Raw genomic sequence first — 18156 nt, 5'->3', positions numbered from 1 at the left:
CATCTGATTGTTTCTATGTCTGTTAGTAAATGTTTATAAGAGATAATGAATAAATTATAACAATTGACATTAAAGAATTACTGTGTTAACCACAACTAACATGCTGGATCTCTGTTTAGGGGTCAGTGCTTTAAAATGAGTGTCTCTGGGGAGAGAGAGGAGGGGGCCCTGCCTCTAAAATGAGTCTCTCTGGGGAGAGAGAAAGGAGGGGGCCCTGCCTCTAAAATGAGTCTCTCTGGGGGAGAGAGGAGGGGGCCCTGCCTCTAAAATGAGTGTCTCTGGGGAGAGAGAGGAGGGGGCCCTGCCTCTAAAATGAGTCTCTCTGGGGAACATGACACCAAAACTAAGAGGTGAGATGACAATTTTTGATATCATTATTATGAGTTTATTTCCAAAATGTTACCATTTGTTTTTTAATCAGAAATGGTTGCTTATGGGTTCCTTCAATATTACTGTTCTCAGATTTTTAACTAATAGATTCTAGATGGGTATATATATACTATATATATTTTATTTTTGTATTGCAAAACGCTATATATTTTTAGCTGGAATTCGTATCTTGTATATTTGAATGTGATATACTCACTTAGCTATCTTAATTAAGATGAAAGCCCTTACTGTAAATCACTCTGGATAAGAGCATCTGCTAAATCAAGGTTCTCAATCTGGGGTTTGTGGAAAACTGCAGGGGTTCTCAATCCAGGGTCTGTGGAGGTACTGCAGGGGTTCCACGGCACCCTGACTGTACTCGTTGCAATGCTAGACATTTGATCGAATTTTCAAATGACACGACCACTTTGCCTACTCTTAATTATTGCTAATATAATGGAATGCATATTTTTTACAATATAACCGTTATATCAACACACTCTTCACACCCGTTTAACAACTCTAAATAGCTTTGGCATAGTAGTCATCCCAGTCAGGTTCTGCTGTTTGGAAGATTGGTTCTTCAGGGGTAGACATAGTCCAGGCGGGTAGTTCATCCGGTACTGTCAGTTTTTTCATGGGTATTTGTTGAGTCGGGATGAAAGGCGGGTCAGAGGGGAGATCCTTTTTGTGTTCCACTACAGAAGGCATCAAGTCCCTTGCCAATAATGTTGCCTACAACGTTGCACACAATGTTCATATTCATTGAACACATATTACACCCTAGATGCCTTCAATTGCCCAATTTTTCGGTTTTTCGGTTTTTCGGATGACTGCCTTGCCTGGTTCACCAATTACTTTGCAGACAGAGTTCAGTGTGTCAAATCGGAGGGCATGCTGTCCGGTCCTCTGGCAGTCTCTATGGGGGTACCACAGGGTTCAATTCTCGGGCCGACTCTTTTCTCTGTGTATATCAATGATGTTGCTCTTGCTGCGGGCGATTCCCTGATCCACCTCTACGCAGACGACACCATTCTATATACTTTCGGCCCGTCATTGGACACTGTGCTATCTAACCTCCAAACAAGCTTCAATGCCATACAACACTCCTTCCGTGGCCTCCAACTCCTCTTAAACGCTAGTAAAACCAAATGCATGCTTTTCAACCGATCGCTGCCTGCACCCGCATGCCCGACTAGCATCACCACCCTGGATGGTTCCGACCTTGAATATGTGGACATCTATAAGTACCTAGGTGTCTGGCTAGACTGCAAACTCTCCTTCCAGACTCATATCAAACACCTCCAATCAAAAATCAAATCAAGAGTCGGCTTTCTATTCCGCAACAAAGCCTCCTTCACTCACGCCGCCAAGCTTACCCTAGTAAAACTGACTATCCTACCAATCCTCGACTTCGGCGATGTCATCTACAAAATGGCTTCCAACACTCTACTCAGCAAACTGGATGCAGTATATCACAGTGCCATCCGTTTTGTCACTAAAGCACCTTATACCACCCACCACTGCGACTTGTATGCTCTAGTCGGCTGGCCCTCGCTACATATTCGTCGCCAGACCCACTGGCTCCAGGTCATCTACAAGTCCATGCTAGGTAAAGCTCCGCCTTATCTCAGTTCACTGGTCACGATGGCAACACCCATCCGTAGCACGCGCTCCAGCAGGTGTATCTCACTGATCATCCCTAAAGCCAACACCTCATTTGGCCGCCTTTCGTTCCAGTACTCTGCTGCCTGTGACTGGAACGAATTGCAAAAATCGCTGAAGTTGGAGACTTTTATCTCCCTCACCAACTTCAAACATCAGCTATCTGAGCAGCTAACCGATCGCTGCAGCTGTACATAGTCTATTGGTAAATAGCCCACCCATTTTCACCTACCTCATCCCCATACTGTTTTTATTTATTTACTTTTCTGCTCTTTTGCACACCAATATCTCTACCTGTACATGACCATCCGATCATATATCACTCCAGTGTTAATCTGCAAAATTGTAACTATTCGTCTACCTCCTCATGCCTTTTGCACACATTGTACATTGTATATAGACTCCCCCTTTGTTTTCTACTGTGTTATTGACTTGTTAATTTGTTTATTCCATGTGTAACTCTGTGTTGTCTGCTCACACTGCTATGCTTTATCTTGGCCAGGTCGCAGTTGTAAATGAGAACTTGTTCTCAACTAGCCTACCTGGTTAAATAAAGGTGAAATAAAAAAAATAAAAAAATTTGTAGCCCAATTTGTAGCCACGCCCAATTTAGGATTATTATTTAACAACATGATATTGTGCTCCAAAGGGATAACTTGAAATAACATGATGTAGATAATTAAATAATCAAAAGAAAAACGTGTTTATTATTATACACTCTTAGAACAGAAGGTTCCTTATTGAACCAAAAAGGCTTCTATCACTTCCTTAATATATGGAACCACTGAAAGTTATACACTGCTCAAAAAAATAAAGGGAACACTAAAATAACATCCTAGATCTGAATGAATGAAATATTCTTATTAAATACTTTTTTCTATACATAGTTGAATGTGCTGACAACAAAATCACACAAAAATTGTCAATGAAAATCAAATTTATCAACCCATGGAGGCCTGGATTTGAAGTCACACTCAAAATTAAAGTGGAAAACCACACTACAGGCTGATCCAACTTTGTTGTATTGTCCTTAAAACAAGTCAAAATGAGGCTCAGTAGTGTGTGTGGCCTCCACCTGCCTGTATGACCTCCCTATAACGCCTGGGCATGCTCCTGGGCATGCTCCTGATGAGGTGGCGGATGGTCTCCTGAGGGATATACTCGTCAGACCTGGACTAAAGCATCCGCCAACTCCTGGACAGTCTGTGGTGCAACGTGGCATTGGTGGATGGAGCGAGACATGATGTCCCAGATGTGCTTGGATTCAGGTCTGGGGAACGGGCGGGCCAGTCCATAGCATCAATGCCTTCCTCTTGCAGGAACTGCTGACACACTCCAGCCACATGAGATCTAGCATTGTCTTGCATTAGGAGGAACCCAGGGCCAACCGCACCAGCATATCGTCTCACAAGGGGTCTAAGCATCTCATCTCGGTACCTAATGGCAGTCAGGCTACCTCTGGCGATCACATGGAGGGCTGTGCGGACCCCAAAGAAATGCCACCCCACACCATGACTGACCCACCGCCAAACCGGTCATGCTGGAGGATGTTGCACACAGCAGAACGTTCTCCACGGCGTCTCCAGACTCTGTCACGTCTGTCACATGTGCTCAGTGTGAACCTGCTTTCATCTGTGAAGAGCACAGGGCGCCAGTGGCGAATTTGCCAATCTTGGTGTTCTCTGGCAAATGCCAAACTTCCTGCACGGTGTTGGGCTATAAGCCCAACCCCCACCTGTGGACGTCAGGCCATCATACCACCCTCATGGAGTCTGTTTCTGACCGTTTGAGCAGACACATGCACATTTGTGGCCTGCTGGAGGTCATTTTGCAGGGCTCTGGCAGTGCTCCTCCTGCTCCTCCTTGCACAAAGGCGGAGGTAGCTGTCCTGCTGCTGGGTTGTTACCCTCCTACGACCTCCTCCACATCTCCTGATGTACTGGCCTGTCTCCTGGTAGCGCCTCCATGCTCTGGACACTACGCTGACAGACACAGCAAACCTTCTTGCCACAGCTCGCATTGATGTTCCATCCTGGATGAGCTGCACTACCTGAGCCACGTGTGTGGGTTGTAGACTCCGTCTCATGCTACCACTAGAGTGAAAGCACCGCCAGCATTCAAAAGTGACCAAAACATCAGCCAGGAAGCATAGGAACTGAGAAGTGGTCTGTGGTCACCACCTGCAGAACCACTCCTTTATTGGGGGTGTCTTGCTAATTGCCTATAATTTCCACCTGTTGTCTATTCCATTTGCACAACAGCATGTGAAATTTATTGTCAATCAGTGTTGCTTCCTAAGTGGACAGTTTGATTTCACAGAAGTGTGATTGACCTGGAGTTACATTGTGTTGTTTAAGTGTTCCCTTTATTTTTTTGAGCAGTGTATATATTTGGGTTCAGTGAAGAAGAAGCTCTAGAGTTCTGATCAACAACCTCTAGAGTTCTGATCATCCTCTAATGTTTAGAGGATGTGAATCAAGCAGCCTTCCAGTCATCAGATCACTTCTGGTGTGTTTTTTCCCGGCCCGGGATTTGAACCAGCCACCTTTTGGCCACATCACCAACTCCTTAGCTGCTGGGCGAAAACCTGAGTTAATCTGCCAAAATGAAGACAAAATGCTGTGCAGACATAAATGGTGTGACTTATTATAATTATTATACATAAATCATTGCCAAAAGCACAAGACATACTGTTGCATGTAGGTCTATATTATTAATGGATTGATCATATAGAAATATAAAACATTATTTTAACTTATCCAAAGCAATTACATGTGGCTCAGGAACCACTGACTCACTGCATTATTCTATAGTATTATCAAGACACCTGCTGTTAACTCTTAACTACTTAGGACACCTGCTGTTAACTCTTAACTACTTAGGACACCTGCTGTTAACTCTTAACTACTTAGGACACCTGCTGTTAACTCTTAACTACTTAGGACAGCTCACGAGGTGACCTAAATATCTGCCGACTAGGTGGGATTAGAGACTTCATGCATTGCTTTAATTTAATATGGTTGTGGTGACCCACAGTGCAAAACCTCAATAAATTACAAATGACAAATTACATCACGTAACCCTAGCAGATAGCAAATGGCTAATTTTCCACAGGGATTCGAACCAGCCACCTTTAGGCCACAGGTCCAACTCCTTAGCCACTGGGTGAAAACCTGAGTTAATCTGCCAAAATGAACACAAAATGCTTTAGAGATATGCAGACATACATGGTATCACTTGTTATACATAAATATTACACATAAGTCATTGCCAAATGCACAAGACATATATTATTAATGTATTGATCATATCAAATATCAAAACATTATTTATAGATTGATCATATCAAATATCAAACATTATTTATAGATTGATCATATCAAATATCAAACATTATTTATAGATAGATCATATCAAATATCTAAACATTATTTATAGATTGATCATATCAAATATCAAAACATAATTTTAATGTAGGTCTATATTATTAATGTATTGATCATATCAAATATCAAACATTATTTATAAATTGATCATATCAAATATCAAAACATTATTTCTAATGTAGGTCTATATTATTAATGGAAAAAAACATAGAATGTTTGTTTTACATAATAATAAAAATGAATATTAGTAATGTAACCCATTGTAAAGACTGGGTTTAGTTGATTGTGTTGCACTGTCCCATACAGAACTGTCCGCGTCCCCGTACAGAACTGTTCGCGTCCCCGTACAGAACTGTCCGCGGCCCCGTACAGAACTGTCCACGTCCCCGTTCAGAACCGTCCGCGTCCCGTTCAGAACTGTCCGCGTCCCCGTACGGAACTGTCCGCGTCCCCGTACGGAACTGTCCGCGTCCCCGTACGGAACTGTCCGCGTCCCCGTACGGAACTGTCCGCGTCCCCGTACAGAACTGTCCGCGTCCCCGTACAGAACTGTCCGCGTCCCCGTACAGAACTGTCCGCGTCCCCGTACAGAACTGTCCGCGTCCCCGTACAGAACTGTCCGCGTCCCCGTACAGAACTGTCCGCGTTCGGTGTGGCGCCAACGACGGAGTTTGTTACAGTGTTGAGACGCCGAAGTTTATTGTTCAATTTGCTTTTTTCTTTACGGTCAGGGACAGTATGAGTGTAGCCAGATCCTTTTCACTTTTCACTCTCTATCCTTGTTTCAATTTGTGGTTCATGGATTCATCATCGAGACGAGGGACAGACGAACGACTGTTACGGAGTCTAGTTGATAGGTATTCGACTAGCCGGACTGTTCCCCGGACTCCAGTTGTAGGGATTTGTACATTGCACAACCAAGGCTATTGAACCTGACATTGGTGTCTGTCTTTATTCCTTTATCCAACACATCATACTGAAACATGGTATCAGAAGTGGCTCGGAAAACACACGTTTGTTATTTTTGTAGCTGAGTACAGTATAGGCGCAGTTATGCTCCATATGCGAACACACACCGTTTCCTACTCACAACACTGATCACCTCGTTGTTAGCTGCCTAGCTAGCATCACTACCTACGTCGATGACTGAAGGCAAAGAAATCTCATATTCCATTGCTATGGCAGCGAACATTCCGCCACCAAATCCCATTGTTCTCACAGGGGACGGGAATACTAATTGGGACAACTTCAGGGATGAATTCGAGGACTATGCACTGGCCACCGGTCTACATGAGAAACCCAACGAGGTACAAGCTGCAACTCTGAGGAGTTTAATGGGCAGCGAATGCAGGCATATCTACCGGCACAATCTCACCCTCACAGCACGACAACAGTGTGATGCAAAGGCTATATTGATGCATTGGAGAATTACTTCAAACCCGCCAGAAACGTCATTTACGAGCGGTTCGTTTTCGGAAGCTGCAAACAGGAAGAGGGTGAGTCAGTACACAACTTTGTAACCTGTTTGAGAGAGAAATCCGCCACTTGTGAATACAGGGGAATGAAAGATTAGATTCATGACAAAATAGTCCTGGGAATTGAAAATGAGGATACACGCCGGCGTCTACTGAGAGAGAGAGAGAGACTTAACATTAGTAACTGCCATGGAAATGTGCCGCACTGCTGAAGTCACTGACATGAGAATGAGAGCAATGGAAATCGAAACCCCACGCTCCGACGTTGATACTGTTCACGCTGTTGCTAGGCAGACATTCAGACTAAACCAATCGAGGCAGAGCAATTCACCACGAACAGTGAACACAGAGAGCCCCGTAGCATGTACTGTGGGAATACACACACATGTGGCAAAGAGCACTGCCCTGCCTATGGAAAACCATGCAGAGCTTGTGGAACTAATAATCATTTTGCAAAAGTGTGTCTCATAAGCAAAAGAAGGGTGAGTGAGGGCAAGATTCACTGTGTTGATGATGTCACTCAATGTTCAGAGCTGAACAGTGAAAGTGACGCTTACATGCATGAATCCATTGGGGCTGTACACTCAAGAGGGAAGAAATGGTTTGTGACACTACGATTACACAACAAGCAACAACAATGTCAACTGGATTCTGGTGCTACATGCAACGTAATGAGCTACAAAGACAAAATCAATCTGGCACCTGACACACATCTATTGCCCAGTGATACTAGACTAAAGCTGTACTCAGGAGAGCTAATGAGCTCTCTGGGCACCTTTGAGACCGAATGTGTTATTTGGGGACGCAAACACAAGCTGGAGTTTGAGATTGTAAAACCAGTCAACATCCTCTCCTCTCAGGCTCTACATGCGAACGCCTGGGACTGATGCAGTTCACCAAATGACCTGCACATTGTGGAGCATGTCCAGCATGGACCCTGTCCAAAGAACAACTACTCAGCAGATATGACGATGTTGAATCTGTGTCTGGGGAGGTACACTTTGAAGTGGATGAGAGCATCACTCCAGTCCAGTGTGCTCCTCGCAATGTGCCCATTGCAATGAAAGTGGTTGTGAAGGCCCAGCTGAACAAGTATGAGGCCGATGGCCACATGACATCTGTGACTGAACCAACTGACTGGATCAGCAATATGGTCATAGTGAAAAACCAGAGAAGCTGAGGGTCTGCATCGACCCAAAGCATCTGAACCAAGCACTGAAACGATCCCACTACATCATGCCGTCACTAGAGGATGTCCTCTATAAGCTTCCCAAGGCCAGGATTTTCACCTTGGTGGATGCCCGAGATGCATTCCTTCAATGCAAGCTGGACGAAGAAAGCAGCTTCATGATTACCTTCTGGTCCCCCTGGGGTCTGAAACGCTGGCTCAAGCTCCCGTTTGGTGTCTCAGTGGCGCCTGAGATATACCAACGCAAGCAGCACGAGTTAGTGGCTGGGCTCAAGGGCATTGAACCCATCGCCGATGATGTCCTGATCGTAGGCTGTGGTGACACAGACGAAGAAGCAGAACGCGACCACGATGTGAAGCTCCTGGCACTGATGGAGCGCTGCCGATCAGTTAAGCTTCGCCTTGGCCGGAAGAAGCTGCAGTTCAAGGTGAAAGACGTCCACTTCCATGGCCACATTCTCTCGGCAAAAGGCCTGAAGCCGGACCCAGACAAGGTCAGAGCGATCCTCGACATGCCAAACCCTGATGCAAAAGGCCTGAAGCCGGACCCAGACAAGGTCAGAGCGATCCTCGACATGCCAAACCCTGATGCAAAAGGCCTGAAGCCGGACCCAGACAAGGTCAGAGCGATCCTCGACATGCCAAACCCGTCTGATGCAAAAGGAGTACAGCGTCTCATCGGCTTTGCAAACTATCTTGCAAAGTTCATGCCACACCTATCAGCAGTCTGTGAGCCTCTGCGCCGGTTGCTAGACAAAGACACACCATGGTACTGGCTACCCAAGCATGAGGCCGCAGTGCAGGAGATGAAATCTCTGGCTTCATCCATGCCAGTGTTGCGCTACTACGACGTCATGAAGCCTGTCACAATCCAGAGCGACTCCAGCCAAAGGGGACTTGGATGCTGCCTTATGCAGGAAGGCCAGCCCGTTGCGTTTGCCTCGAGAGCGCTCACCCCCACCGAACAAAACTATGCACAAATTGAGAAAGAGTGCCTCAGCATCGTCTTCTCCTGCCAGCGATTCCATCACTACTTACATGGGCGAGAGCTGGTCACCGCTGAAACTGACCACAAACCACTCATTGCCATATTCAGTAAACCTCTCCTCAACGCGCCCAAGAGGCTTCAAAGCATGCTCCTGACTCTGCAAAACTACAGCCTGAAGGTCATTTACAAGCCAGGACCAGAGATGTACATCAGCGACACACTGAGCAGGGCAACAACACAATGTGCAGGCAGAGGCACTGCCTATCTGCGGCAGGCCACCTGTTCGCTACAGCAGGAACAACAAGATGTTCAACAGATCAATCAGGCAGACTACTTAAACGTCACAGATCACCACCTAGCCCAGATAAGGCAACTCACTGACGAGGACGAACACCTACAGTCACTGAAGTCCATGGCTCTCGCAGGTTGGCCATACCTGAAAGAGGAGACACCTTTCACAGTGAGAGAATACTGGACCTTTCGAGATGAGATCAGCGTGCAAAATGGCGTCTTGTTCAGAGGTCAGAAGGTCATTATTCCCAAATCACTACGTCCAGAGATGCTTACCCGCATACACTACAGTCACGTTGGAGGTGACGCATGCTACCGCCAGGCTCGTAAAACATTATACTGGCCAAACATGCAAGCAGAAATTAAAGACTTTGTCAGCAACTGTACCACATGCAACAAGTACGCTCATGAACAGCAAAAGGAAACCATGATGTCACACGAACTGCCCACAAGGGCCTGGCAAATCATCAGCATGGACTTATTTAGCCACAGACAAAAGGACTATCTTCTCATCGTTGATCACACTACTTTTGGGAAATTGAACTGCTCCCTGACTTGTCTGCAGAGACGGTCATAAACCACTGAAAGGCGCAGTTTGCAAGGCAAGGTCAGCCTGACAAAGTAATCACGGACAATGGCCCACAATTCACTGCACAGTTCAAGCGTTTCGCCTCAGAATGGGAGTTTGACCACGTGACCTCCTCTCCAAGGCACCCAAAAGCAAATGGCAAGGCAGAATCAGCTGTCAAGATTGCAAAAACCGGTTAAGCAGGGCCTTGCGCGACAGCAACGATCCATGGAAAGCGATCTTACAGTGGAGGAACACACCCACCGAAAACATGGACAGCAGCCCAGCCTTCTGTCCAGACGTCTGAAGACTACCATCCCGTAGCTAACAAGCTACTGGAGCCCTGCGTCATGGTTGGCGTCACGGACAAACTGCGTCACAGAAAGCAGCTCGCTAAGTGCTTTTACAACCGGACTGCTCGAGACCTACCAGAGCTGGAGGTGGGTGAAACGATAAGGATGAAACTGCTGCCGGGAGACCACACAGGACTTTGTAGGCTGGGCACATGCCTGCAGAGAGTTGCACCACATTCTTACCTGGTGGATGTTGGTGGCTTCCTCTATTGTCACAATCGGGTGGATCTGCGCGTAGCAGAGCAGACAAGCCAGAACACGCCATACACTCACCTAGATGAGCTGGATCACAGTCCAGGCCTAAGGGTAAGGGGCGCAGAATTGAGACATGGGCCAACTGAAGGTGAGGCTTCTACCCCACCAAGCTCTCCAGCCCGTGCCCCTAATCCTACCCCTGTCAGAGCCAATACTTACACACGGGTGGGTCGGCTGTGCAAGCCACCGGACAGGCTTACTCTGTAAGCAAGGGACTGTTAACTTGCCCTCGGTTAATTAAAATAAATATATTTTCTTAAATGATAAAACTAAATTAAAAAAGGAAGATGACAACTGAAGTAAAAAAGAAATTGTTATGACCTGACTGTTAAGAACTTAATGTTGTGCCTTTATGTTTGTACTTTCTATTGAAAAGGATGATGTTACGGAGTCTAGTTTATAGGTAATCGACTAGCTGTTCCCCGAACTCCAGTTGTAGGGATTTGTACAATGCACAAACCATTCTATTGAACCTGACATTGGTGTCTGTCTTTATTCAACACATCATACTGAAACAACGACCTGCTAGCTAGCCAGTACATCTCGGTAATCTAGCTAGCTACTCTACCAGCAGCATCCTAGTTACCATAGCTACCACTACATCATCACCGGCTGTCTGCATTTCTTGTGGACTGTTGGAGCTCCCCGGTAGTTTCTTCCACCTGTTAAATCCCGGTGAGGCTTCTCCCTCTCTCGTTGACGGATGCAGGCTACCTCTGTCCGGTTCTCCTCTCTTCACTAGATGGACGGTAACTTTAGTGTTTAACCCCTCTGTGTCCAAGGACCGAACCTTTGAATATTATTTTCGGGGCACCTCAAGTAGGCTGGACACATTCCATTTTTAACAACGCTTTTTTGGATGAAAACTAGTTCATTGCATCTGCTGTGGAGCCCAGTTTCATAACCTTCCCAATGAATGAAAATACGTTTTTTTCGACCAGAAGTGACTGAATTAATGTTCAGGCCCATTAATATTAATTAATTAATTAATTAATATATAATTAATAATTGCTATATTGGGGCGGCAGGGTAACCTAGTGGTTAGAGCGTTGTTCTAGTAACTGGAAGGTTGCAGGTTCAAACCCCGAGCTGACAATGTACAAATCTGTTGTTCTGCCCCTGAACAGGCAGTAAACCCACTGTTCCTAGGCCATCATTGACAATAACAATTTGTTCTTAATTGACTTGCCTGGTGAAATAAACTAAATTACCAATTATTAGAAGAAAAATTATTTCACTCATATTTGAATACATTTTAGGTCAGATTTAATTTAAATCTGGAAACACTGGACAGATACTTTAAGGGTTTTTAGCTCAATCATCTGAGCTGGAGTTCACAAACACAGAACATAAAGCACATGAGCAAACTTAGTCCCAGATATAAATCAAATTGGTCACATACACATGGTTAGCAGATGTTATTGGTCTCATACACGTGGTTAGCAGATGTAATTGGTTATATACACATGGTTAGCAGATATTATTGGTCACATACACATGGTTAGCAGATGTTATTGGTCACATACACATGGTTAGCAGATGTTATTGGTCACATACACATATTGGTCACATACACATTAGCAGATGTTAGATACAATGACGGCCTTGGAACAGTGGGTTGACTGCCTTGTTCAGGGGCAGATTTTTTCCTTATCAGCTCAGCGATTCGATCTAGCAACCAACAATCAATCTAGAATCTGCTTCCTATTTCACAATCCTAGTAAAACTGACTAGCCTACCGATCCTCGACTTAGCGATGTCATCTATAAATAGCTTCCAACACTCTACTCAGCAAACTGGATGCAGTCTATCACAGTGCCATCCGTTTTGTCACCAAAGCCCCTTATTCCACCCACCACTGCGACCTGTACGCTCACATGTTGGCTGGCCCTCACTACATATTCACACTGGCTCCAGGTCATCTATAAGTCTATGCTAGGTAAAGCTCTGCCTTATCTCAGCTCACTGGTCACCATAGCAACACCCACCCGTAGCACACGTTCCAGCAGGTATATCTCACTGGTCATCCCCAAAGCCAACACCTCATTTGGCCGCATTTCCTTCCAGTTCTCTGTTGCCAATGACTGGAACGAATTGCAAAAATTGCTGAAACTGGAGACTTACATTTCCCTCACTAACTTTAAACATCAGCTATCTGAGCAGCTAACCGATCGCTGCAGTTGGACATAGCTCATCTGTAAATAGCCCACCCAATCTACCTACCTCATCCCCATATTGTTTTATTTTACTTTTCTGCTCTTTTGCACACCAGTATTTCTACTTGCACATCACCATCTGCTCATATATCACTCCAGTGTTTATCTGCTAAATTGTAATTACTTTGCTACTATTTATTGCCTACCTCCTCACGTCATTTGCTCACACTGTATGTAGACTTTCTTATTTTCTACTGTATTATTGACTGTACACTTGTTTTACTCCATGTGTAACTCTGTTATTGTTGTATGTGTTGCACTGCTTTGCTTTATCTTGGCCAGGTTGCAGTTGTAAATGAGAACTTGTTCTCAACTGGCCTCTTTAAACAATAACAGATAATTTACCAACATTTCTGAAAAGTGATATAAAGCGTTTTGGAATGAAACTCTTCTTATGTTTCCCCATCTGAGCTCAGAGTAGATGAGAGATGTAATGTTTGTCTCTGTTGTGTTGAAGTCCAATCCAGCAGGAGAGACCAGCCTCCCCTGTTCCCAGCTGTGTGTCCATGAAGAGTGACCAGTCTATGGATCCTCCTATAAACTTTAGAGAGGGAGACTTTTCTACTGAACAAAGGTAAGAAGAACTCATGGGTCCTGGTCAGTGAGTTAAACAACACTGTCTCTAGTCATTTCTCCTCTCCCATTTTCCCATTTATTGTTGTTGTTTTCATAATCCATAGGCTCATCCTTTTGTCCATTTTCATAGTCCTAAAACAATATTAAACAAACACAACATTCCCTCCGTGTGTGTGTGTGTGTGTGTGTGTGTGTGTGTGTGTGTGTGTGTGTGTGTGTGTGTGTGTGTGTGTGTGTGTGTGTGTGTGTGTGTGTGTGTGTGTGTGTGTGTGTGTGTGTGTGTACTCTCCTGGATGAGGAGATGTAATCTCATGTTTTGTCCACAGAAACCAACAGGAGAGATCAGAGTCAGAGATTCTCAGTGGTCAGTCTTCCCAGAGTCATCAAACAGACCTGGCCTCCATATTCAGTGTATGTGGTCCTGTTATGTACATTTGTTTTTGTTTACCTCAAGTAAAGTTGATCTGTCAATCATTCATTAATGTGTTAATGAGAAAGCATTTATTCTCTTGCTTAACTTATTTACTTTATTTATTTCAGTTGCTTGAAGAGAAAATTATGACATTTGTGAAGAACGAGCTGAAGATGTTCAAGAGGATTCTTAGTCCAGAACTCCCAGAAGGCTTTGAGAGTCAGAAGCAGGATAAGGAAGTGGTGGATGCTGAAGATGAGAAGCAGGAGAGCAGTGCCAGAGAGGGGGCTCTGAAGATCACACTGCACATCCTGAGGAAAATGAACCAGAAGGAGCTTGCTGACACACTGGAGAAATGTAAGATCTGTCTGCCTCATGTTGAATGCTGTTTTATAACATTTAAAAGCTGTAGCTAAAGTACAGCTAAAGTAGCTGTGTAACTCAATGATATTGTAGCAGCCTTAACACAACACCTAGTGACCTCATCAAGTAGCAACAGGGATGTGTTGTTTTTTTAAAAGACAGAGAGAGAGAGGGAGGGAGAGAGAGAGACAACATTAATTTTTAATACCAAAAATATTTCACCTTGTATTTAACCAGGTAGGCTAGTTGAGAACAATGTTATCATTTGCAACATCAGCTGACAAAACCCAAAAACCCCAAACATAAGCATTGTGTAAGCACGACAACACAGAGTTACAACCTATGAAGTAGAGAGGAACAGGCTATTAACAAGTCAATTAGAGAGAGAAAAAGGAGAGGACTAGGGACAGCAAGGAGTCATCATGTACAACAGATTAATAATACCATCAATAATACCAATAATAATATAATCAGTCACACCAGTCTGTAATGCATTATGAAAACATTTACACATTTATACAGTCAGTTAAGATAATAAATTATTATAATGTAAAACTTTATAACAGTACTACAATACTGTAGGCATTAAAACAGACATAATATTAATATCCTCTGTGTTATTTCTTCATTCAGATGAGCTTGCTGTGATTTGCCAACGTGAACTCAAATCTAATCTAAAGAAGAAGTTTCAATGTGTATTTGAGGGGATCGCTAAACAAGGAAACCCAACACTTCTCAATAAGATCTACACAGAGCTCTACATCACAGAGGGTGGAACAGGAGAGGTCAATAATGAACATGAGCTGAGACAGATTGAGACAACAACCAGGAAACAAGCAAGACCAGAGACTGCAATCAAATGTAACAACATCTTCAAACCCTTAACTGGACAAGACAAACTTATCAGAACTGTGCTGACAAAGGGAGTCGCTGGCATTGGAAAAACAGTCTCTGTGCAGAAGTTCATTCTGGACTGGGCTGAAGGAAAAGCAAATCAGGATGTCCAATTTGTATTTTCATTCCCTTTTCGGGAGCTGAATTTGATGAAAGGGGACAAACACACGTTCATTGAACTTCTTAATCACTTCTCAATGGAAACCAAACAATCAAGAATCTCCAACTACAACAAGTACAAAGTTCTGTTCATCTTTGATGGTCTGGATGAGTGCCGACTGCCCCTAGACTTCCAGAAGAACAAGATCTGTTGGGACGTCACAGAGTCAACCTCAGTGGATGTTCTGCTGACAAATCTCATCAAGGGAAATCTGCTTCCCTCTGCTCTCCTCTGGATAACTACCCGACCTGCAGCAGCCAATAAGATCCCTTCAGGGTGTGTTGACCAGGTGACAGAGGTACGAGGGTTCAATGACCCACAGAAGGAGGAGTACTTCAGGAAGAGATTCAGTGATGAGGACCTGGCCAGCAGAATCATCTCACACATAAAGACATCAAGGAGCCTCCACATCATGTGCCACATTCCAGTCTTCTGTTGGATTTCTGCAACAGTCCTTGAACACATGCTGAAACATAAGAGAGAAGAGATGCCCAAGACTCTGACTGAGATGTACACACACCTTGTGGTGTTTCATACCAAACAGAAGAATGAAAAGTATCTTGGGAAAGAAGAGACAGGTCCACACTGGAATAAAGAGAGCATTCTGTCACTGGGAAAACTGGCTTTTCAACAGCTTGTGAATGGCAATCTGATTTTCTATGAAGAAGACCTGAAAGAGGCTGGCATTGATGTCAATGAAGCCTCAGTGTACTCAGGATTGTGCACACAGCTCTTTAAAGAGGAATGTGTGCTGTACCAGGACAAGGTGTACTGCTTTGTTCATCTGAGCATTCAGGAGTTTCTGGCTGCTGTATATGTGTTCCTCTCATTCATCAACAACAATGAGAATCTAATGGTCAAACTGCATTCAACGAGTAGTAACTTTTCTTCGCTATTCAGACACCAGCTTGAAGTTGCTTTCTACAAGAGTGCTGTGGATAAAGCCTTACAAAGTGAGAGAGGAAACCTGGACCTTTTCCTCCGCTTCCTTCTGGGCCTCTCACTGGAGTCCAATCAGAAGCACTTACGAGGTCTACTGACAAAGACAAGAAGCAGCTCACAGAGCCATGAAGAAACAGTCAAGTACATCAAGGAGAAGATCAGGGAGAATCCCTCTCCAGAGAGGAGCATCAATCTGTTCCACTGTCTGAATGAACTGAATGACCATTCTCTAGTGGAGGAGATCCAACGCTTCCTGAGAGCAGGAAGTCTCTCAAAACCCAACCTGTCACCTGCACAGTGGTCAGCTCTGGTCTTTGTGTTGCTGACTTCAGAAAAGGAGCTGGATGTGTTTGACCTGAAGAAATACTCCAGATCAGAGGAAGGTCTTCTGAGGCTGCTGCCAGTGGTCAAAGCCTCCAGAGCTGTTCTGTGAGTAAATAAAATGACATATAAGAACTAATCATCAGGAAGAAATATTCAGTTTAGAGATAAATATGTATTATAATATGTATATAATATTGTTGAAAAACACATTGAATAAATGCATTCGTTAAATTAACAGTGTGTTTGTGAAGTCATGATGATCTCTTTATCAGGCTGTCAGGCTGTGGAGTCACAGAGGAAGGCTGTGCTTCTCTGGTCTCAGCTCTGACGTCAAACCCCTCACACCTGAGAGAGCTGGATCTGAGTAACAATGACCTGAAGGATTCAGGAGTGAAGCTGCTCTCTGCTGGACTGGGGAATCCCCACTGTAAACTGGAGACTCTGAGGTCAGTATTCCTGTTCAGTTGGTCAACAAGTGATAACTGTTTACCAGATCCACATGTGTTTACCAGACACACATAGTCCACACCATTGTGTTTGGACAGTGAAGTACTTACAGTTTTATCTTGTTATGTTTGATGTCCAAAATTTTGGATTCAGCTGAATAATGTGGCCTGGAAATTCAAAACATATTTTTGGGAAATAGAAGATGTAACTTTCACATGTGGATGAACAAGTCCAATACAGCAAATGAAAGATAAACATCTTGTTAATCTACCCATCGTGTCTGATTTTTAAAAATGTTTTACAGAGAGGTTACAACATATATTTATGTTAGATCACCACCAAATTGGTAAAAAGAGGTTAGCATGTTTTGTTGTAGCTATTTTTGGTACAGCCAAAGATAGTCACAAAACATAAATATAGATAAAATGAATCACTATGTTTTGATTATAGCCATCAGATGACACTTGGACATCGTGTTATACATGTATTGTTTGTTTTGTTATAATGTGAGATTAGTATATTTTATATAAAGGATCTCAGTTTACATTGGCACGTTTTTTCAAAACATGTGATTTTCTGAAATACTCACATTGATAAAAGATGAAGTGTTATTCATGAATTAAAGATAAATGTATCCGTAGCCGCTGGTCTAAACCTCTAGAGAGAGGTTAGAGGTTTTGTTGTAAACAACTCCCAAAAGACTAATCTAGTGGCTAGAGGTTTAGAGGATGTTGTTGTAAACAACTGACTCATCTAGTGGCTGAGGTTTAGATGTTTGTTGTAAACAACTCCCAAAAGACATTGGTAATGGTAGAGGTTTAGAGGAGCTGTCTGCTAAACAACTCCCAAAAGACACATCTAGTGGCTTGAGGTTTAGAGGATTTTGCCACATTTCAGGCTTCAAACATAAAGATATAAAACTGAGGTCTGTAAACAACTCCCAAATGACTCATCTAGTGGCTAAAGGTTTAGAGGAGCTGGCTTGCTTCAACTCCCAAAAGACTCTTCTAGTGGATAGAGGTGAGAGGTTAGCTGGCTGTTAAACAACTCCCAAACGACTCACTGACATGTACCTAAGAGTGACTCAGGTTGCTGCTGACATCACTTTGGTACAGCAAAGTCAAGGCAACAGTGCTGAGTACAGGTGGAGAAACGTTATTAAGTGGATCCTGCAGTTTTCTATTGGCTTGACTGGAGGACTTACCTGTCATGTTGATGAACATCTGGGGTGGCTCACAGACATGTCGAACTACAACTGTGATTCCACACCTCAAAGCTGTTTT

The 18156-nt window shown here is 43.9% G+C and overlaps 1 protein-coding gene across 1 annotated transcript in view; it reads left to right on the top strand.

Moving 5' to 3' along the window:
- Positions 1–241: 241 nt before the first annotated feature.
- Positions 242–18156, top strand: part of LOC112240107 (NLR family CARD domain-containing protein 3-like) — a gene marked incomplete at its 3' end in the record, with an annotated part of 18677 nt that continues 762 nt past the window's right edge. Inside the window, exons 1-5 of the mRNA XM_042312917.1 lie at positions 242–350; positions 13213–13329; positions 13658–13742; positions 13872–14100; positions 14740–16531. Coding sequence (XP_042168851.1) covers positions 313–350; positions 13213–13329; positions 13658–13742; positions 13872–14100; positions 14740–16531 — 2261 coding nt within the window. The remainder of the gene's footprint in view (positions 351–13212; positions 13330–13657; positions 13743–13871; positions 14101–14739; positions 16532–18156) is intronic.

This window comes from Oncorhynchus tshawytscha, unplaced genomic scaffold (genome assembly GCF_018296145.1).
Source record: "Oncorhynchus tshawytscha isolate Ot180627B unplaced genomic scaffold, Otsh_v2.0 Un_contig_2270_pilon_pilon, whole genome shotgun sequence".
Classification (NCBI taxonomy): Eukaryota; Metazoa; Chordata; class Actinopteri; order Salmoniformes; family Salmonidae; genus Oncorhynchus; species Oncorhynchus tshawytscha.
This window is presented reverse-complemented; position numbering and strand designations above follow the sequence as displayed.